Raw genomic sequence first — 22,916 nt, 5'->3', positions numbered from 1 at the left:
TTTTTTGACATCCAATAGAGTAAAGCCAGAGCAAGCACATTTATAATAAAATATTATTTTAAATTCTTCTTTTAGTACCGCTAACCTTAATCTAGAGTATCAAGAACAAGAACATTTAGCAGTTTCAGGTTTCCTTGTCTGACCCCTATTTTTCAATCAGTATGCTCATGAGTTCATGAATGAGGTTTACTATTATTCAGAAAAAAAAATGCTTATTGTATCTTTCTTCCATGTTAATAAGTGATACAAATGGATGCTACAATGAACAACTATAACTTCTGAGTCTGAAACTCAGAGAGTAACAGAGAAAACAACATACCATAACTCTAAATTAAGACGAAATACGACTATAGAATTATAGGAAAAATGAGGAGTCATATAGCCGTGTGAAGAATATTGCACAGATAACCATGAAATGCATTGTGCCTTCCTTCCTGTTTACCATTGCCTTTCTAGTTTAAGATATTGGAAATACCTTGTGGGTGGGATGATGATAGAGCCTGTTCTTTGTTGACATATGCACTAATATAGTGAAGAATAGTTTTCAATAATAAGACTTACACAATATTCCAATTGTATAATATTTTATTACAATTGCTTCACTTATAGAATTATTAATAATATTTTGAATCATTTGCTAGTTCAATAAGAAGACATTGCCTGTCGATGGTGGTGCATGCCTTTAATCCCAGCACTCAGGAGGCAGAGGCAGGCAGATCTCTGTGTCTACAAGACCTAGTTCAAGGATGGGCACCAAAAGCTACATAGAAGCCCTGCCTCAAAAATAAAAATATAAAAATAAATAAAAACAAAAAGACATTTTTAAAATCATTGAAGCAACAAAGAAACATTGCAGAAATTTATGTACGCCCATCTTAATAAAGTTATGTTTGACTTGTCTAAGCAGAGCTTGGTTCATACATGCAAACATAACCAATGAAACAAAGGCTAAGGGAATTTTCAACAGGTAATATAGGACACTATCTTAATAAACTCTGGTTATACAAAAAAAAGCACTTTTACATTGGTATAAAGGTGAGAATCCACTTACACTTTTGGTACATTTCTTCCAAACAGCCATGTGCTAACAAGAGTCTCACATCTAATGTTACTAATTCCTGTATGTAGGCTACATCTTCCGAAGAATTGCAGAAGTCGTACTGTGTTGCTAATGAAAATCATTCTTGGTTGAGTGTAAACTTAACTTTTGAATTAACTTTCTTAGTGAAATTTTGACATCTTTATTTTTCAGGCTGTAGATCATGGGATTCAACATAGGCACAATAATGGTATAGAACACAGATGACAATTTGCTTTGGTCCAGAGAGTTGACTGATGATGGCTGAAGATACATGAAAGCTAAAGAACCAAAAAAAATAGCAACAGCCAAGATGTGGGAGCTACAGGTGCTGAAGGCCTTGCGTCTTCCCCCAGAGGACTGAATGTTTAAGATGCTGACAATGATGAAGATGTAAGAACTGAGAATGGTCATAACTGGTATAAGAATGTTAAATGAACTAAGGAACAATACTATTACTTCATTGATAAAAGTACTAGAGCAAGAGAGTTCCAATAATGGAAAAAAATCACAGAAGTAATGCCTTATTAGATTAGACTTACAGAAAACCAATCTTATCATGAAGAAAGCCAAAACAGTGGTACTAATGAATCCCATACCATATACCCCAGCAATCATCCACAAACAGACTTGATAGGACATGGTTACATTGTAAAGCAAAGGTTAAGAAATAGCCACATAGCGGTCATATGCCATTACACCCAACATGTGACATTCTGCAACAGCAAAAGCACCGAAGAAGTAGAACTGAGCTATGCATTCTGGGTAGGAGATGAAATTCCTCTCTGCCACAAAATTCACCAGCATTTTGGGAGTAATGACAGTCGACTGACAACAGTCAATAAAGGACAGACTGCTGAGTAAATAATACATAGGTGTGTGAAGCTGAGAACTAAACACAATCAAGATGATCATTCCTAGATTTCCAACAACTGTAACCAAATAGACTCCTAGAAAGATGAGGAATAGAGGCAACTGGAGTTCTGGATTATCTGTTAACCCATCAAGGATGAATTCAGTCACTGTGGTTTGATTTACTTCTTCCATTCTCTTCTGGAAACTCAATGTAAGAAGAAAAATTTATATAGAAGAAAAATTTGAGTATCAATTCTCCCATCAATCAGTGAATTTTAAAACATAATTCAAATATTGTCAGGTGTCTTCAGTCACCTGACATCCTATTTTCAATCTAAGCAGTCAGAGATTGTGCAGTCCTGGAAAAAGGAGGTATGCAAAGAAATAATCAAACAGTTGATTACAAACTTGTGACTTTGTAATAAGGAATATGTGTACTGGTAACCATATTCTACCACATGCAAACCATACTAACAAGCCTTATAGAGTGTTTCAAGTATTTGCCATGTGTTAGTAATGGTACCTCTTATTATTAGAAAATGTTTCATATGTTGTAAAGTAAAAACATCATTAAAAACATCAATAGTCAAACTCATATTAATGGCGGATAAGCTAAAGTATTGGATATAACTGTTCACAGTAGTTTTGTATCATTCTTAAGTATCTGTGAAATAACACATTTGCAACCAATTAAAATGATATAATGCTTTGCATTTTGGAATGATTTCATTTGTATATGTGTGTGACTATCTGATTTACCTTGAGCAGTGAATTGTCTTCTCATATCTTATATTACTGTGGACCACAAGCATTAGACAATGAGAGCACAGCAGGTATTATCTCTAGGCTAGCATCCAGCTTGCAAGGCTCTGGGGAACTTCCTTTCAAAGAGTCGCTGTTATTTTTGTAAAACCTTGTGAAGTCATAGTGTCCCACTTATTCCAAGTGGGATTCTTCCCCAAATACCTTAGCCATGTTTAAATCATTCATTGAGCATAACTTCTTCCTGTACTGGCAACTGAATGATCAGATCCCATACTGTAGGGCTGAGATGTGAAACCTTTCACTCAGTAAAAGCCTTCATCCCATACTCAAATCTAAATAAAGCTAGCCCCCCACAAATATCCTTTATGGCAGGACATCAAACTAGCAGAGGAACCTTGCAAACAGACCACATAAAAACTTGAAGAGACAGTTACTGAGTGGAAGAAACAGCATGTTTGCCTTTACTGATAAACAGAACTGGGTTGTCCAGAATTCTCTAACAGCTGATTCAAGAAAGTGTAAGCCTACTAACTTTTGCTCTCCTGTAAAAAAAAAAATTAATAATTTGTATTTAACTCTGCCTCAGTTTTGTTTTCCAATAATCTACATTGAGGAAATTAACTGTTTGTGCCTTCCTGCCTGGAAATACAGGGAAAAAGATTGGATCACTAAGCCAGCCCCAAGGAAAGGAACTGTTTCTCAAGTAGGAGCCAGGGAGTACAGTACTCTGCTTGACCCAGGATAAAGTATCATTGCTTTCTTTCTGCAGCTTATGCTGGTTTCCATAGTTACCACAAACATAGAAGTGGAAGAAAGAAGCAGAAGGGCTCAGAGAGTGCAATGGCACTGCTTTGTTTTTCTTCCCTTTTTATATACCTTTAACAATTACAAACGTCTGGCTTCACTGACTGCAGGAATGTAGTTTGCAAAAATTTCCTCCCCTCTTAGAAATCATAGCCATTCCTCTATTTACGCACTTGTCAGATATGCCTGGGCACATCGCTGACTTACACCCTATGAGCCTGCTTTGTCAGTCTTATTTGTTTAGTTGGCCCTAAGATATATGTGAGCTGACTTATTTCTTTCAAACTAGATAACTTTAGTCAGATTTGCTTGCTATAGTGGTCCTTACGATTCCTGAAAAGATTAGAGGGCTGTCACCTCATGTAAACCTTAATATTATATGAGTAAACTATGAATATTTTGTCAGATTTTATATTCTGTAAGTTGGTCGATTCTATTAATGAATAATTAAGCTTACATATGTATGCTGATTTTCCAAGTTATAATTTTGCATTTTGTTTACTATGTCAAATTACTTTTTCTTTATATTTTTGAATATTTTTCTGTTCTATGGATATTATTGTTTATATGAGACAAGGGCTCAATCTATAGCAAAGATTAACTTAGATCTCATAATCCTAATTCCTATTCTTTTGTCAGTGCTTCAATTTAATTCATTTTGACATTTTCATTTGCTAAAATATCCCATGAAACACCATTTGAATATGTCTCACAAGAAATTAAACATCAAATTTATTATAATATCTCAATTAAAATACTTCATAAGTTGTTCATCATTTCATGGATGTGGTAACTTTACAAATTTTATGCTTTCTCTATAGTTTTCTTATCTTGAAATGCATCATGGTTTTACCATTTTTAATGAATCTACTTTAAAATTATATAGTATTGCATTGCCAAGATTTTCTTAGAAACTATATTAATTTATTATAAATTTTCTTTTTAATTCATATTTGAGATTGCCCTATAATGCATTTTGATCATATTCAGCCCTCACTGAAACCCTCCAGTTCGAACCCCCTTTGTGTCTTTTTTTCCACACATAATGCCCAGTTTTAGATGCCCATGAATTGTGAGATATGGAGCCTTCCACAAGAGCATAGTTAACTTACCAGGGAATCATTCTTAATGAAAATTAGTCTTCCTCTTTCAGCAGCCATCTAATGCCAGTAGCATTTTAGTTAGAGGAAGAAATTCCTGCCCACCTCCCCCTCAATGCAGAGATTTGGTCTCTATTTAGCTTCCTCAGGATTTAGGTGTAGGACTGCAATCACTCTGAGTTCATAAGTACATCTGTCTTTTTATCTTAAGGACGTTGTTCACTTGGATTCATTGACCACCTTGGATTAAAGGGTTCCCATTTGGAGTTATTGGGCAGTGTGATCTTACCAACTCCTGAAAAAAGATCACAGGCTTTTCTCAATGTTATTGGTCTTTCCAGATGTCATTGGAATGACTTTGTTACTGAAGGTACCCTGTACTTTGTCAAAGAACATGGAGATTTCATAATTTTACTTGCCTATAAGTGTCATCCTTATTGGATACCTTTCAAAGGTTGGAAGATACATTGAGAAAATGCTCAAAATCTTATTCAGCTGGGCACCTTGTGTCTCTAGCAACATCTGGACTGGCAAAACATTCTCATTAGTAAATTAGTGGCATAAACATATAGGATTATTGAGCAATTTTCTGCTCAACAAAATAAAACTCTTATCTGACAATATTGTTAGACTAAGAACCTCTTGATCTTGCTGCCCATAAATACACTGAATTTATTTATGAATATTTCAGTTGTTTACTTTTTAATTATTTTGTATAGATATTCCAGGTAAACAATGACCTTTTTGCTGATGCTATAATAAATATTTAGCGAAACATTGTAATGCCTACACAAAAATTCTGATTACCTTTTTTATACTTTAAGCATTAAAACTTGAGTCACATCTTTTCTCACTAAGCTATGATGCATTTTCTATTTACTGATATATTGTTTGAAGCCTATTCTGTCTTACGTAAAAGCATCACCAAAAGTTTTGTATTTAATAGTCTTTGTATGTCAATTAACTCTTATTTGATTCAATTAACATGTCTCATATTAAACACATTTCAATTGAATTTTAAATTAAAAATACAATAGAAATAGAATAAATTACAAATAGTTTAACACAAAATATGTAAATTCAATCTATTAAAACATTAAAAATCATTATATTTTATGCAGTCCTGAGAGAACTTGAAGAAAATTCGGAGAAGCAAAGAACACACTGTAGAAATGTTTTTATATTCAACAAGGAAAATAAAATGAAGGCTCACAAGGTTATGCAGAGGTTTGTCATATTCCAATTAGTAAACTTAACATATAAATTTATAGCTATTAAGACACCAGTGTAATACTTAAGCAACCTTTCTCTACTTTAGATCATTTCAGAATTGACAGAAAATATCAATATAGCATAATGTAAAAAAAAATGTGTGTCTTAAAAAGTAATAATAAGAGAATCTGGAAACTCTGGAGGAATGTAATGTTCAGTACTAAACTTTCTTCTTGAATCTCTCTGTATGCCACATTCATATACACTATTAGCAAATATTTTAACTTCATAAGTAGTATATTTTTATTATTATTAATTTGTGTTTTTTCAATGATATACATGTGCATTGATGTATGTCATGGCACACATGTGAAGGCAGCAGAATAACTTTGGAAAATTTCTTCTCTCCTTCAACCATGTAGACTCTGAGGACTGAATGCAGGTGCTCAGGATTGCATGGCAAGTGTATTTACCCTCTAAGTCAATTTGTCTGTCCAGTAAGTGCCCCAATTTCTAAGAGAATAATGTATATAGTAACTTTTCAATTAGATGTAAAACTATTAATATGAAATATGACTTAATTGTTTCCAATGTTGTTATTCATCAAAGTTAACTAAAATAATTTCAATAATAATAAAACTTACCAATGCAAAATTTAAACATGTATATAAAGAGAATAAACATTGATGCACTTTTTAATATAGTCTTAGACTTAGTCCAAGAGAAAGCTGAGCCTCCACAGAACAGATCCAATTTTATTTTTTACTTTTCTCAAGGTAATATCCACAGCTGTAAATAATTTGTTCCTATTCTATTTCAGGATATATTGAATATTAGTATTATGTCAACTTTCCATATTCTAGACTCAGCTAAAAATTAATTGATTACATCAGTTAAGCCAGTGCCATTAGGTCATTTCTCATTTTTGTATTTGGAATTTATGTTATATTGTAGATAGACTAGTAGCTTATAAAACCATTAAAAACATTCAAAATTATAAATACTATCCTTAAATATGTTTAATTATAGAACTTTTGCTCCATGTTAAACTTGATAATGATGAACCACTTCGGAAAGCTTGTAGATATTTGCACTGCATAAAGTATGAGAATAAAACTATACAGTCATAAAAATACAAATTTGTGCATTTGGGAGGCAATAAAAAAGTAAAATTTGTCTAATTTCATGCTTCAAAGACAGTTTCTAGCATCGTTCTCCCCCACCCATCTTTTGCTTTGCCTCAACTCTCTCTCATTGTCCATCTCCATCTAAATATTTTTAAATACAAAGGAAATAGCTGTGACCTCAGGTTATGACAACAGTAAAAGGAAAAGTGATACACACTCTGATTCAAAGAACTCACAACCTAAATCTGAAGTACTAGCATATATTTATTGGAATGGGCTCCAAATATGTGATTAATTTTTCAGATAAAGTAAAGTGGAAGGTAAAAGCAGTAAATTTATAATTTAATTGATTAATACTGCAGCCTGGTGAGCTTAGGCTAAGTACAGTAATGCACCAATACTCATAGGAATGTTGTACCAAAAGCAGAAATTTGAGCTAGTTCACAATCATAAAATTTGGAAAGACATCACCTCTATCGAGTAAATGAATATGATGCTAATTACTTTTTTATTTTCTTTTTTCATAAAATGTTTTACTATAGAATTATTCAAATGTCTATAGATTCGTTAAGGTTCTCTAAAAATTTCTTTTGCTTACAAAGCGTCTTATGGTCCCCAGTGATCATCAGGATGAATTGAAAATGCAAAATATGTTACATTTAACCTTAGATGTTTCAAATTAATTACCAAACCAAAGCTAATTTAATGGGACTATTACATTCTGTAATGTATCAGAAAAGGTCTAATGTTGTAATTGAATGTAATTGTTTGAATTACTGTTATCATAACAGGAATCACAGATTAAGAAGGTTTTATGGAGTCTAACACTACGAAACTTTTTCCTTTGGGAGTTAAACTTAAGCCTGATATCACACTTTTCACAGGGTAAGGTGCACTTCTGTGCTCAGCATGCCTTTAAAGTTACCTTAAAGACAAAAATAACCTGGAAAATATATCCATAGACCAACAAATTTCTTAAAATTTTAAAGACTTATTAGGAATATATAAATTATAGGGCTGAAAAAAATTTCCTTGTGTGCAAGATAAATGATTTGGTGTACTCCATATGAAAACACTAAAACATAAATCCTTACTAGGTCAAGGAAGTCCATGCATTCCTTTATAGTGCATAAAGCAATGAACATCTGAAACCTCACTTATAAATAAGAAGTCATTAAAGTGTAATAAAAACTTAAAAAACTAAAACAATATATACTCTAGTTTAAAGGCATGCAATTAGAACTTCAGAAAAGATTTAGCATGTGCTGAGGTGCTGAGTTTAGTCCTCATTCTTTTGTGGGAAACTTGGTAGTTTCTATTAAAAACCATGGCCCTCTTCTACTCATCCCATTATGCTGAAATTTAATATCATTATCTATGTGTTCAAGAATTTGGAAACATGGATGCAGGCCATCTGTGTGATGAAGACAATGATATATGTCCTCCTAAAGAAAAACAATGGCAAAACAAAAATCATTCAGAATATACATTTTCTTTTATTGTGATTTCTCAGGACTTTATTATATGCTAAGGGAAGTAAATGGAGAGAGCTTCATTTAGTGTGTGATATCTAAGATATTTAAGTATGTTAATATTAATTGACATATAGAAATTAGGAACTTATTCTTGGGCATAAAATATGTTCATGCAGTTATGTAGACATACTATTCCAATTTGTACACCCAATTTTTTGGCCAATATTTACTTCCTTTTAAATCTTCATTAAAATTGAACTTACTGAACCTTACTACTGAATAATAAAAAATATTCTATTAATAACTGAATAAATGAGTCGAGTAAGTAGTATAGTACAGATTTTGTCAGTGGTTCCTCTAGACTCATGAATCATTCTCTTTTTCTCTAACAGTCTCAGCAAAAATTTTACTTCCTACTCACAAATCTCTAGTACTGATGTGCTCAGCAATGTACAGTCATCTCTAGTGAGGGACCAGGGCCCCGTGCTTAGTCTCATACCTACTTTTGATGTTGATGTAATGACAGCTTAACATCCATAAGAACTTCTTCAGCTCTAGAGTTGGCAACACTCTCACCTTTTACAATCACCTGAGCAGTTCTGCCTCCTATACTCTGAAGATGTACTTTAGAATTATATATGCCAACACCAAATAACATGATCACACTGTCTCCAAGGATTATCAACTCTCAGGGAGAAAACCTTTGAAAAGGAAGCAAATGCCATATCCCAAATGATTAATCTTTTTCCTTTATCAAAAGCAATCTCTATTGGTGTTAAAGATTTATTTAGAGATACCACCTGAATTAAAACCAATTATTTTGACCAATGAACTCTCAATAGAATTTGAGATTACACATTTTTTTATAAACTATTGGATAGTGCTGTTGGTTCCAGAACACAGTATTATGAGATGGTCTTAAATGTCCGAATATAGTCTGACACTTACATCTTTTTGAAAAGCAGTTAGAGAATTTAAAATAATAAACTAAATTCTGCTTTACAAAAGTTTGCTATTATATCATATCCAACTCAGCACTTTGGATATTTGGAGACTTATGCCTCTTCTACCCAAGTATGTAAGATTATAAGCAATCATCAATGTATGAGGAAAACTTCTTTATTTGTCTGTGTATATGTACACATGTAAGGAAGTTGCATGTGCAAGTATATGCATGAGTATGTGAATGGCAAAGGACAAGTTCTGGTGTTGATACCCAGGCTGTCCATATTTTTGGAGGCAAGTTCTCTCACCAATTTGGAATTAGTCAAGTAGCTAGTCTGGGTGGCTAGTTTGCCCTAGCAATCTGCCTGTCTCTACCTCCCAGTGCTGTGCTTGCATTTCCCAGTCATCATCTCTAGTTTTTAAAGTAGATTTTTGAGAACTAACTTGAATCCAGATGCTTGTATAGCAAGTACTTAAGCAAATGAGTTACTTTTTCTACCCCTATTTTAAATATTTTTATATCATGATTTTATTATTGGGAGATTATGAAATTTAATTTGCATCATCTTGATGATTTAAATATTGTTTTATAAAACAAGTTGAAAATTCAGTGCACTTACTTTGTTATAGACTCTTAGAGTTGGTTTCAGCTGACAACTTGACAAAAACCTAGAGTCACCTGGAGAGAAGGAATCTCAGAAGAATAGATTTACTTCTGGTCTTGTGTGTGAAGCTTTTTCTTAACATCTAATTGGATAATACCTTAGCAAGCACATTCAGAGTTAAACTTTAATCCATGGTGATAAGATAAGACACAGGAAGTTACTCCAATATTTTTGTATCTGTGGAGGTTGGCTTTGTTACTGAGTATGTGATCAGTTCTAGGGAAGGTTCCATGAAATGCTGGGAAGAAGGTATATTCTTTTGTGTTTGGGTGGAATATATTATAGATGTCTGTTAAAGATATTTGATTTTGTTTGTTCTCTTATTTCTCTGTTAGGTTTCTATCTAGTTGAACTGTCCATTGCCAAGAGTGGAGTGTTGAAGTGTCCTACTATTAGTGTGTGGGGTTTGATGTGTGATTTAATTTGTAGTAATGTTTCTTTTATGTATGTTGATGCTTTTGTATTAGGTGCATAGATGTTCAGAATTGAGACAACATCTTGATGGATTATTCTTATGAGTACAAAGTGTCCTTCTCCATCTCTTTTGATTGATTTTCTTTTGAAAACTATTTTGTTAGATATTAGGATAGTTATACCCAATTTTTTCCTAACTTTTTACTCTGAAGTAGTATCTGTCTTTGAGGTTAAGGAGTGTTTCTTTTATACAGCAGCAGGTTGGATCCTGTTTTGATAACATTCTCTTAGTCTGTAAATTTTATCAGTGAATTGTTTCCATTGTTATTAAGAGATATTAATGACCAATGGTTCTTTATTCCAGTTATTTTTCTTTAGTAGTGTTTGTGTGTTTCCCATCTTTGGGTTATGATGGGTGGGGGGGTTATCAGTTGCTTCTATTTTTGTGGGTACAGATAGCTTCTTTTGGTTGGGTTTTTTCTTTGAATATTTTCTGTAGGGTTGTGTTTCTGGATACATATTGTTTAAATCTGTTTTTGTCATGGAATATCTTGTTTTCTCCATTGATGCCAAGTGATATTTATCCAGAATATTGCCTATTTCCTTTATGTTTTCCAATATTGTGGAGTACAGATTTTGTAAATGTGACCTAATGATCCTCTGGATATCCTCCGTGTTTGTTGTTATGTCCCTATTTTCATTACTGAGTTTGTTAAATGAATATTCTCTCTCTAAATTTTGGTTAGTTTGGATAAAGGTTTGTCTAGTTTGTTAATTTTTTCAAAAAACCAACTCTTTATCTCATTGATTATTTTATTGTTTTATTTGTTTCTATTATGCTGATTTCAGGTCTCAATTTGAATATTTTCTACCATCTAGTTCTCCTGGGTGAGTTTGCTTCTTTTTGTTCCGTAGTTTTCAAATATTCTGTTAGTTCACTAGTGTGAGATTTTTCCAGCTTCTTTATGTTATTATTTTGTGCTATGAATTTTTCTTTTAACAATGCTTTAATTGTGTTCCATAAATTTTGGTTTGTTGTATGGTCATTTTATTGAATTTTAGGAAGTTTTTTATTTCTCCCTTTATTTCTTCCTTGACCCATTGATGATTCAGGTGAGCATTCTTTAATTTTCATTTCTTTGTGGGCTTTCTGGAATTAGTGTTGCTATTAAAGTCTAATTTTAAGCCATGGTGATCCCATAAGATACACGGGGTTATTCCAAATTTTCTATCTGTTGAGGTTTGTTTTGTTACCTAGTATGTGGTTAATTTTTGAGAAGGTTCCATTAGATGTAGAGAAGAAAGTATATTCTTCTGTGTTTGGATGGAATAGTCTATAGATGTCTTTGCATAACTTATTTTATTCTAATTGTTTAGCTTACAGAATTAAAGAAGTATTTCTTGAGTAATTTGCCAATTGATGACAAAGGCCATCTACAAAACATTGAAACAATCATAGAATATAGAAGTAATTTATTTATTCCCACATTAATATTTGTGATAAGATAAGCAAAGCTTAGTTCATATAAGCAAATATGAAAAAGCATATAAGCAAACCACAAAAAGGACTTAGGGAATTTTCCCCAGGAGGTATAGGATACTATCTGTGAATGAGCTCTATTTATACAAGACAGTAACAATTCTCCATGGGTATGAAGGTGAAAATTCACTTTTAAGTTAAGTACATTTCTTCTAAAAATCATTTAGTAACAATATTTCATACCTAGTGTTATTAATTTCTGTTTCTAGACTATATCCTCCTACAAATTGAAGAAGTCATTCCCTATTGCTAATAAAAACTATTCTTTGTTGAGTGGAAATTTATCTTTTGCATTAGGTTTTTAGTGCAACTTTGACATGTTTTATCTCAGGCTGTATGTAGATCATGGGAATAATGATAGCGACAACAATGGTACAAAACATAGATGACAATTCACTTTGACACAAGGAGCTGATTGATGATGGATGAAAGTACATGAAAACTGTGGAAACATAGAATATAGCAACAGCAAAATGTGGGAGCTGCAGGTGCTGAAGACTTGGCTCTACTCCCAGTGGATTGATTGTGGAGAATTCTGATATTAATGAAGATATAAGAGTTAAGGATACTTATAGCTATTAGAACATTAGATGGAAATTTTTGCCCCACATGTTCCTGCCACCATTCAGTTGCCAAAAAGCACACAAAGGCTTATATTAATTACAACCTGTTTGATCCTTTAGCTCAGGCAATTATTAACTAGTTCTTATAATTTAAATTACCCCATAATTCTAAAATCTATGTTTAGCCACAAGACTTCATACCTTTTATCAGTGAAGCATTCTCATCTCGAATCCTCTGAATCTGGCTGATGACTGTCTCTCCTCTTCTCAGAATTACCTCAGTCTGGTCACTTGTTCTATACTTCCTGTCTTTCCTCTGAGCAGTCAGCATTTTATTAAACGAATATTAGTGACAAAGAATTACAGTGTAGAAGAGCATTATCCCACAGCACTTCTCCTTTTATTATTTTCAAAACAAGAACTTTGAATCTAATCTTTGTTTAGCTTTTTTCCTGATCATTCTCTTTAACAACTTGTAAACAATACTATGAACAAAGACAAGCATCCATAATTCAATTTATGGGCATGTGCACATAGTATTCTAGGATATTTACTGTGGATTGGGTAACTAAAAATCTTATGAGGACCTAAAGAAAATTTAGGATTATGATAATGTTCTGACTTAAGTATTCTGTGAGGCTGGGTCATGTCAGCCAGCATTCTTGAGGCTGTTCTGCATGTAATGGAGAGATAACTGCAGCAGAGTTGTTCATAAATAATGGATCTTATAGACTATCCTCTCCTATCAGAGATTTTTCAGGGTGTCTTCCTTTATGAAACCTGATATTTCTAAGGAAGAATGAATCCACTGCTTCTCATTTCTTGTAGAAATAAACGCAAAACCTCTTTTCCAAAGAAACATTTTTCAACTTAAATATTGAAATCAAGGCATTCCAAAAGAGATAGGTTGGATTAATCCAAAGACATTTATAATCAAATGTCTTTTAGTAGTTGTTGCTTTTTCCCCAACAGTCAAACAATTTAACAACAACAACACAATAAATTACATTATCCAGGTTCTCTGTGAATTTTCCATCTTCTTGTGGCCTTTATTTTAATCTATTTCTTTTATTTTATTTTTGTTTTTTGAGACAAGGTTTCCCTACATATCTGTGGCTGTGGTGGATCTCATTCTGTAGATTAGGCTGGACTCAAACTCACATAGATCTGCCTGTCTCTTTCTCTTAAGTGCTGGAATTACAGGCATGCATTACCACACCCAACATTGTATTTAATTTTTAAGGACTTTTTCTATCCTTTTTCTTTTCTCTCCTAATCCTATGTATATATTTTAAAACACTGTAAGCCATTTAGAGAGATTTTTTTGCATCTAAATCTGTCATTACTGCATATATTTATCTTTTTCTGAGCACATGAGTCTTTAATCTGCTAAGCAGTATGGATAGTATTAAAGTTTCAGCTTTGGTGGCTGGCTCTGCCCCATTCTTTACCTTCCTGAGAGTATAACTTCATGGCATAAATACAGGCAAGAGACATATTATTGTCACTGCTTTGTTAAGTTTCTAGGTCCATGACACCACCAAGATGCATGTGTAAACTGCTCATAGACACCATTCAAGTATTTGGTGGCAGGGCCACTTAAAATAGCTGTGAGATTTTCCCTGCTAAAGCTGAATCAGGAAGCCTCTGTTAAAGGAACCATGCCTCTGCTTGTCTCTCTCAAACTGAGTCCATTTGAGAAAATGTTGCTACCAAGAAGCCATGCTTAACACGGTTCTTTTATGACGAGAATCCCTTATCAATCTTTCTCAGGTATTATGTGAAGGTAGTTGCTGAACATTGGGCGCCACTGGTAGCAGCATTTTCTCAGGTGGGTTCTGCTTGCTAGAGGAAAACAGAGGCATGACTCCTTTAAGAGAGGCTTCCTGAGACAGCATTAAAGACAAGTATCTCACAGCTCTTTTCAGACACCCAATCACCACCTATATGGTGTCATATGCCATTACAACCAACTAGTGACATTCTGCAACAGCAAAAGCATAGAAAAAGTAGAAGTGAGCTATGCATTTTGGGTAGAAGATGACATTCTCTCTGTCACAAAGTTATCCAGCATTTTGGGAGTAATGATAATGGACAAACAGCAGTCAGTAAAGGACAGACTGCTGAATAATTGATGCTTGGGTGTGTGAAGCTAAGAACTAAACAGAATCAAGATTGTCATGCCCAGGTTTCCCATCATTCTAATAAAACAGATAGCTAGGAATATAAGGATCAGGTGTTACTGGACCTCTGAAGCTCTTTTTTTTTCATCAAACAATTCGGAAGCCTAAAAAGATGAGCTGTAGAAAGAGCCATTTCATAGTGGTTAATTTACATTTTACCTATGATTCAACAGTGGTTATTGATTCTACCAGTCTATCACAAATTCAGACTTCTTTGATGCATGTGATTTTATGTTCCAAGGATCTCTTGTGTCTTGATCATAATACCTTCTACTTTGAAGCCTTTTTTGTTTTACTACATAAACAATATCCCCCAGGAAAGACTTTGCATTTTGGATCATGATGAAGACAATTGTCTGTATCATCACATTATTTCTGTACTTCTAGAATTTTAGATTGGGCAATCAGAAAGCTATATTGAATTTAAAGGCAATATATTAGAAAGCAAAAGGGAAAACCATCCTTATGTATAAATAAATATGATGGAGTCTATAAAAATTCAGATTATGACAATAATACTAATTAGAAGAAAATTGCAATAAAAGCAACTTAAAGATTACAAGATTCTCACAAATTTTAATTGAATTATCATAAACTTTACATAGTCAATGCATGCTTTCCTTTTGTGGTTTAACTAAAAAATAGGTATGATAATCTTTCTAGGATTATTTGTTTAATCCATCATTGCTTAGGCTATCTGGGATACTTTGGTCTTCCCTATAGATTTTAAGATTGTCTTTGTATGCATGTAAAAACTTCAGGGGAATTGGTACTGCAATAAATCTGTAAATGGATTTTGATAGAATGCTCAGTCGCAAAATGAACTTTAGCAGTTCATAACCATGGAGGGTCTTCTAACACATATTGCCTTCTTTGATTTTATTATTCATAGAATTAACATTTCATTATAGAAATTTTTACTTTCATTAGTCGGGGTTGTTGTTTGATTTCTTTTTTCTTTTTTTTCCTTGAGTTTGTAATAAGCAAGTTTCTTTCCATAATTTAATGTGATTTCAGTTGATATATAGAAAGTGTTTGAAATTTAGTTAGTTAACTTTGTATCCTCCCACTTTGCTAAGACGGTTTATCAATTTTAGAATCTTTCTAGTAAGGTCATTAGGATCTTTTAGGCATAGTATTATCTCATCTCCTCCAAAATCAAAAATCATTTTTGTTATTTTTTATTTCCTTCTTTCTTTAATTGCTAAAGCTAGGACCTGAAGGAATACATTGAAAAGATTATAGATATTAGATTGCCCTATATTCTTCAATTTTTAAAATTTATTATTATTAAACTACTTTTGGAGAATTTCTTTTTTCATTTTTTATGTTTTTATTGAACTATATATTTTTCTCTTCTTCCCTTTCTTTCTACCCCTTCCCCTTCTACATTTTCCCAATATTCCAACACTAACAATATTCTCAGAATATCTTGTCTTTTTCTACATTCTATGTAGATAAGATTCATGTACGTCATTTTAGTTTCTTTCTATGACAAAATAAATGCCCCTTGATCAGAAAATAGATAAGGAAAATATGGTACATTTACATAAAAGTGTACTGTACAGAAGAACAAAGTAATGACATCTTGAGATTTCCAGGCAAATGGATGAATCTAGAAAACTCAATAAATTATATAAAAATTTTAAAAAATTATGTATGTCTTTCTTAGGTTCCTCTTTGTTGTCTAGGTTCTCTGGGGTTGTGTATTACACATAATTTTTTTCTGGTTTATATCTAAAACCCACTTATGAGTGAGCACATTCTATATTTGTTTTTCTGGGTCTGAGCTACCTCATTTAATATGATGTTTTTTAGATCCATCCACTTACTTGCAAATTTCAAGATGCCATTTTTTCCTGCCATTTAGTATTCCATTGTGTAATAGGAAAATGCTTATTAGTTCCTATCTTTCCAGACTCAAAATAGCCAAGCAGAAACTGTATTACTTATATCACTGATGGGACTATTAGCTCTATCTTCTTAAAGGCTAGCTCTCAAATCTTAATTTAACCCATTTCTATTAATCTGTGTTTCACCAAGTGGCCGCAGATTACCAGCAAGGCTCAGGCTCATCTTTTCTCAGCAGTGGCTACAAAGAGTCTCAGAACTCAGCCTTCTTTCTCCCAGCATTCAGTATATTTTTTCCTACCTATCTCTACCCTATTAGAGGCCAAGGCAAATTCTTTATTCATCAAACAATAAAAGCAACACATATAAAGAAGAACTTCCCACACCAGTTCCCATTCCCATTTTCCATTATATATATATATATTTTAAATATAATTAAGGTTTTAACTTTAACATAGTAAAAGTACATATAACAAAACAGGTATCAAGCAAGATTTACAGTTACAATATCTGTATTTACATTATCTTTTATAATAACTAAGGAAAGCTATAACTATATATTCTTTAACTCCATCAAAGACTCAAGAAGGATATAATATTACCTAAGTAAACAGAAAGTGCATTGTAAGTAACTTCCAAAACTCTGGAATTAACAGAGACATCTCACAGGCTGGACAATCACCCAAAATTCTTCTGTATCATTGGAGTATCTATCTTGAGCCTACAGACAAATAATACCCAACAGACTTTTCCACAAAGCATGATATTCCAAATATAGCTCTGGCTATATTGACAATTTGTCAGTCACTTCCTTCTTTGTCTTGCAGAATATCTGGCAGATTCTTTCATGAAGCAGGAACTACAAAGGACCATCTCACCTTTAGGCAAATTCAGTAGGCATTTTTCTGTAAGTTATGCATGTCCATTTTATACAACATACCTTCAAGTAGTACAGGCAAGAACGATTTCTTGATCAAATGGCTAACCAACTCCATAAGGAACCTTTTCAATATCCTTCATCCTATTGAAGTAGATTGGTGCTGCCAGGAGCAGATGTTTCTCATTATCACAAAAAGTCCTAAGTTCTTAAACATTTAAAATGCCATATTCTGAAGGTCTCTAAAATATTTGAAGAATACCTATCTAACTAAAATATATCTCTATATATCAAGAAAACCTAACTAAAATGACTACAAACTTGACTATTATAGAAGAATATTAACCTATATTTCTTAATTATACATTACATTTTTAAATGAGCTGTACGAGCAAAATACCTTAATTAAGAGCAGAAATATATATAAAGCAAAATTGACTTTAAATTTGTATCAATAGACCAAGATTTATACCAATGCAAATCTCTATAGCATACCTCCCTTTAAATGTAAATAAACATTTATAAAATTATTTTGGGAATGTGGGCACAGTTTTCTACAAACTTCTTTCTATTTTTGGGGGGGCAAAGGAATTTTGGGGGGCATTTACAGATACTTTTCAGGTGGTCTTGGTCCATCAAACCATATTAGTCTGGAAGGATTCCACAGGTTCTCATCTTCTTTGGAAACAAAAGCAGAAACTCTTTTTCAAAGCAACTAATCCTTAGGTCCAAATTTTGAATTCAATAAACCTTTACACTATATATGTTGGTTTAGCTTAGCAACCCATACAATGAAATGTCTCTTTTAGAGCCAATTTTTTTAATGTCATTTTTTTGTACTTTCAATTTTTTGACTGTATTATTTTACTTAGCTCTTTTATAGTCAAAAATTTTAAAGAAAACAGTGATATACATAATCCAGACTCTGTCTATATTCCATTTTTACATAGTTTATTTTTCTTTATTCCTATACTTTTTCTAAAAGTTTACTTTGTCTCTTTAAAGACTTTGTTTTATTTTCTAAAAAAACCATTTACTTCTTTTTATAACTGTCTATACTTCTTTTCATCTCTCTCCCTAGTGTCCATACACTTGGAGTGTCTCATTTAGAGGTCTTTATGTCTGAATCTGTCCTTATTGCATACCTGTAATCTTTTTCTGACCAGTCCAGCATCAAAAATGCTAAGCATTTCTTTTTTCATTGATTTTTATTTAGTTCTACATTTTTCTCTATTCCCCTCCTGCCTCTCCCTTCTCATTCAACCCTCTCCCAAGGTCTCCATGCTCCCAATTTACTCAGGAGATCTTGTCCTTTTCTACTTCCCATGTAGATTAGATCTTTGTATGTCTCTCTTAGTGTCCTCATTGTTATCTAGGTGTTCTGGCATTTGTGGACTTTTTTTGCTTTATGATTAAAAAAACACTTATGAATGAGTACATGTGATAATTGTCTTTCTAGGTATGAGTTGCCTCACTCAAAATGATGTTTTCTAGATCCATCCATTTTTATGCAAAATTCAAGGTGCCATTATTTTTTTCTGCTGTATAGTACTCCATTGTGTAAATGTACCACTTTTCCATATCAATTCTTCAGTTGGAGGGCATTTAGTTGTTTCCAGGTTGTGGATATGACAAACAATGCTGCTATTAACATAGTTGAGCACATGTCCTTGTGGCACGATTGAGCACCCTTTGGCTATATATACCCAAAAGTGGTATAACAAAACAACATAATTCTATATTAAGAAGAAATATGACTACATCATTATAGTACAATGAGGAAGAGTCATGTAGCTGTGTGTAGAATATTGCACAGATAACCATGAAATGCATTGTGCCTTTCTTCCTGTTTACCATTGCCTTTTTACTTTAAGATATTGGAACACCTTGTGGGTGGGATAGTGATAGAACCTGTTCTCTGTTAACAAATGCACTGATATAGTGCTCTATACTTTTCAATAATCAGAGTTACACAAAACTTCTATTGTATAACTTATTTTATTAAAATAGATTCACTTATGAAATATTTGATAGTATTTTTGAATCAATAGATAAACAAGAGGACAGTCTAAAAATCCTTGAGGCAACAAAGAAATGTTATAGAAATATATGTACACACATATTAATAAAGTTATGTTTGGCTTGCCTAATGAGAGTTTGTTCATATCTGCAAATAAGCCCAACCCTCCCCCAAAAAAGCTGAGGTAATTTTCAGCAGGTGATGTAGGATGTTAACTTGAATAAACTTTGGTGATATTTAAGAGTAGCACTTCTCCAAGGGTATGAAGGTGAGAATCCACTTCTACATTTGGTATATTTTTTTCCAAACAGCCATGTGCTAAAAATAGTCTCACATATAGTATTACTATGTCATGTATTAAGGCTATATCTAGCAATAAGTTGAAGAATTTATACTCTATTGCTAATGAAACTCACTCTTGGTTGACTGGAAACTTACCTTTTGAATTAATTTTTTTAGGGCAATTTTGACATCTTTATTTCTCAGGCTGTAGATCATGGGATTCAACATAGGCACCACAATGGTATAAAACACAGACGACAATTTACTTTGTCCCAGGGAGCTGACTGATGATGGCTGAAGATACATGAAAGCTGTGGAACCATAGAAGAGAGCAACAGCCAATATGTGGGAGCTGCAGGTGCTGAAGGCCTTGAGTCTCCCCCCAGTGGAATGAATATGGAGGATGCTGACAATGATGAAGATGTAAGAGCTAAGAATGGTTACAGCTGGTATAAGAATGTTAAATGAACCAAGGGACCATGCTAGTACTTCATTGATAAAAGTACTAGAGCAAGAGAGCTCCAGTAATGGAAAAAGATCACAGAAGTAATGCCTTATTATATTAGTCTTACAGAAAAGGACTCTTAGCAGGAAGACAGTGTGAGCAGTGGCACTTACTAAGCCCATACCATATACCCCAGCTATCATCCACAAACAGACTTGATAGGACATGGTTACATTGTAAAGCAATGGGTTAGCGATAGCCACATAGCGGTCATATGCCATCGCAGCCAACATGTGACATTCTGCAACAGCAAAAGCACAGAAGAAGTAGAACTGAGCTATGCATTCTGGATAGGGAATGGCATTCTTCTCTGTCACAAAGTTTACCAGCATTTTGGGAGTAATGACAGTCGACTGACAACAGTCAATAAAGGACAGACTGCTGAGTAAATAATACATGGGTGTGTGCAGTTGAGAACTGAACAGAATCAAGATGATCATGCCCATATTTCCCACAACTGTAACCAAATAGACTCCTAGGAAGATGAAGAACAGAGGCAACTGGAGGTTTGGGTTCTCTGTTAACCCAGAAAGGATGAATTCAGCCACAGCTGTATTATTTACTTCTTCCATTCTCATTTGAGAACTCTTTGTTAGAAGAAAACTTTATATAGAGGAAAAATTTTTGAGTATCCATCCTCTTATCTATCAGTGAAATTTGGAACAGAATTCAAATATTTTTAGGTATCTCAAATTTTCTTCCATCTTCTTTTCTATTGAAACTATCAGAGATTTTTCAATCCTGTAGAAATGAGACATGTGAAGAAATAATCATATAGATATTTGCATTCTTGTGAATATTTCCATAAGAATTATTTCTACTGGTTCTCATTTCTTAAAACATGCAAACCATTCTGGCACACTGAACTGAAGGTTTCAAAAATTTCTCATGTCTTATTTATTCATCTCTCTATTGACTAAAAAATTTTACTTATGGTAATATAAACACATGGTCCAGCAGAGATCCATAGATATAAAATTAGTTATTGATGAAGAAATTAGAAATTTCATACTAAAATTATAAACAATGGCATTGTCTATGACTTTCTGATTCTCTACCACAATTCTAGGTAATTGATTAGGGAAATCAGACCCATAAAAATGAACTAATAAGCCAGTAGATTAGAAATCAAGAAGATAAAACATCTACTACTCTGTTAATTTAATTAAGCATATAGAAAATCAGGAATTGGTTAAAAAGTGTTATTAAATGTAATTACCAGTACATTAGGGTAATACTAGAAAATAGAGATCTCAGAATAACTGATGGTGTTGTAGGAAACTCACCAAAAATCTCAGGTGAGATATCTAATAATTATTTGTTTGATACTTGTTTTTCATAGACCTAGCAGTTCAGATTGCTTATCTTCCACAAATAACAACAGTCACCATTCTTGGTCAATACTAAATCATGGAGAAACCTTTATAATGGTTGATATGATTAAGTCATGTCCATTGTAACAGTAATTTATATGGTGTCTTGAGATTTCTTATTTTCCTAACTACTTTTATTGAAAGAAGACCTCATTGATAATAGTACACTTCTACTAAAAAGGCTGAGAACCACATAGTGTAACTGGATGTATTCCCAATTGGGAGTGTTGGAAATTTAACACTCAATATTGCCTATTGAAAAAGATGAACAATTATACCCAGAATAGGTTATGTTGCAAACTGAATATGGCTGTCATGAGAACTAGTTAGTTACCACAGGAGTGGGATGCTAATGTGGGGCTGACTTTGTGCCTTTCTTTATATCTTTCATTTGAACTCCTCTGTTCCTTCAGGCTTTACTCGATCACCATTGCACAAAATGAACTTCCTAGATATGGCTTTTGGTCTTTAGCTTCTCAATCTTCAGAAAATTATGAAAGATAAATATAGTCCTCATCACTCTATTTTACCATACTCTGGTATTCTGCTACAGTAAAAAGAACTCACCAAGATACACGACCATCTATATCTTTCAGTCTGTTCATTTGCTTGTTTTACTGTTTATTGTCATTTGCAAAGATGCTCCAGGAAATATTAGTGTCAAGAGCAGAAGACCCATCATCTGTTGCTAAATTATGACAGATCTAATTATTCTTGTGAATTTTGACCAACTTAATGTACTTGCCCTACATACCAGTTCTAGCAAATTCCATGACCTTCTGTTCAACTCTGTTTGTGTCACTGAAGAATGATTAATAAAAAAAAAAAACTCAGAGACAGATATTGTGGATCTAACTGAAGAACAGAAAAGCAAGGCAACCAGCTGTTACCCAGATCTCTGTCTGAAAATTATGATTCTGCCCTCAAAAACCCTCAGAATGAGACTGAGAGTGGGAGCTGCCTCCTCCCACTTTATAATCCTCACTATCTCTGGGATTAAGAGCATGCACCACTACCGCCTAGTTTCTATGAAAAGCTGGTGTTGTTACAGGACTTAAAGATATGTGTCATTGCTGACTAGTCTATAATCTGGGCAGTGTTGCTGTTTTACTTTTCTGTTCTTCAGGCAAGCTTTATCTTTTAAAATACAAATAAAATACCACTACATGTGACCTTAATGTTTATATGACTTTGTGCTTATGGCAGCAGTCCCCAATATCTGTATTGTATTAGTTTTCTTAAGCTCCCATTCTCAAATGCATCTTAAATATGAATAACACAA

At 33.2% G+C, this 22,916-nt stretch overlaps 1 protein-coding gene and 1 pseudogene across 1 annotated transcript; both read right to left on the bottom strand.

The window, feature by feature from the left end:
• Positions 1-1,168: 1,168 nt before the first annotated feature.
• On the bottom strand, positions 1,169-2,125 carry LOC142846792 (olfactory receptor 8G50-like; annotated as a pseudogene).
• Positions 2,126-19,876: 17,751 nt separating this feature from the next.
• Positions 19,877-20,836, bottom strand: LOC142846791 (olfactory receptor 8G50-like). The gene has a single exon (XM_075967596.1). The coding sequence runs from the start codon at positions 20,831-20,833 to the stop codon at positions 19,877-19,879; it is 957 nt and encodes a 318-aa protein (XP_075823711.1). The 5' UTR covers positions 20,834-20,836.
• Between the last annotated feature and the right edge of the window lie 2,080 nt (positions 20,837-22,916).

Source organism: Microtus pennsylvanicus, chromosome 3, assembly GCF_037038515.1.
Source record: "Microtus pennsylvanicus isolate mMicPen1 chromosome 3, mMicPen1.hap1, whole genome shotgun sequence".
In the NCBI taxonomy this organism is placed as follows: domain Eukaryota; kingdom Metazoa; phylum Chordata; class Mammalia; order Rodentia; family Cricetidae; genus Microtus; species Microtus pennsylvanicus.
This window is presented reverse-complemented; position numbering and strand designations above follow the sequence as displayed.

Coding starts and splice junctions, on each gene's coding strand:
- LOC142846791 (XM_075967596.1), bottom strand. CDS start 20,833: ATGGAAGAAGTAAATAATACAGCTGTGGCTGAATTCATCCTTTCTGGG.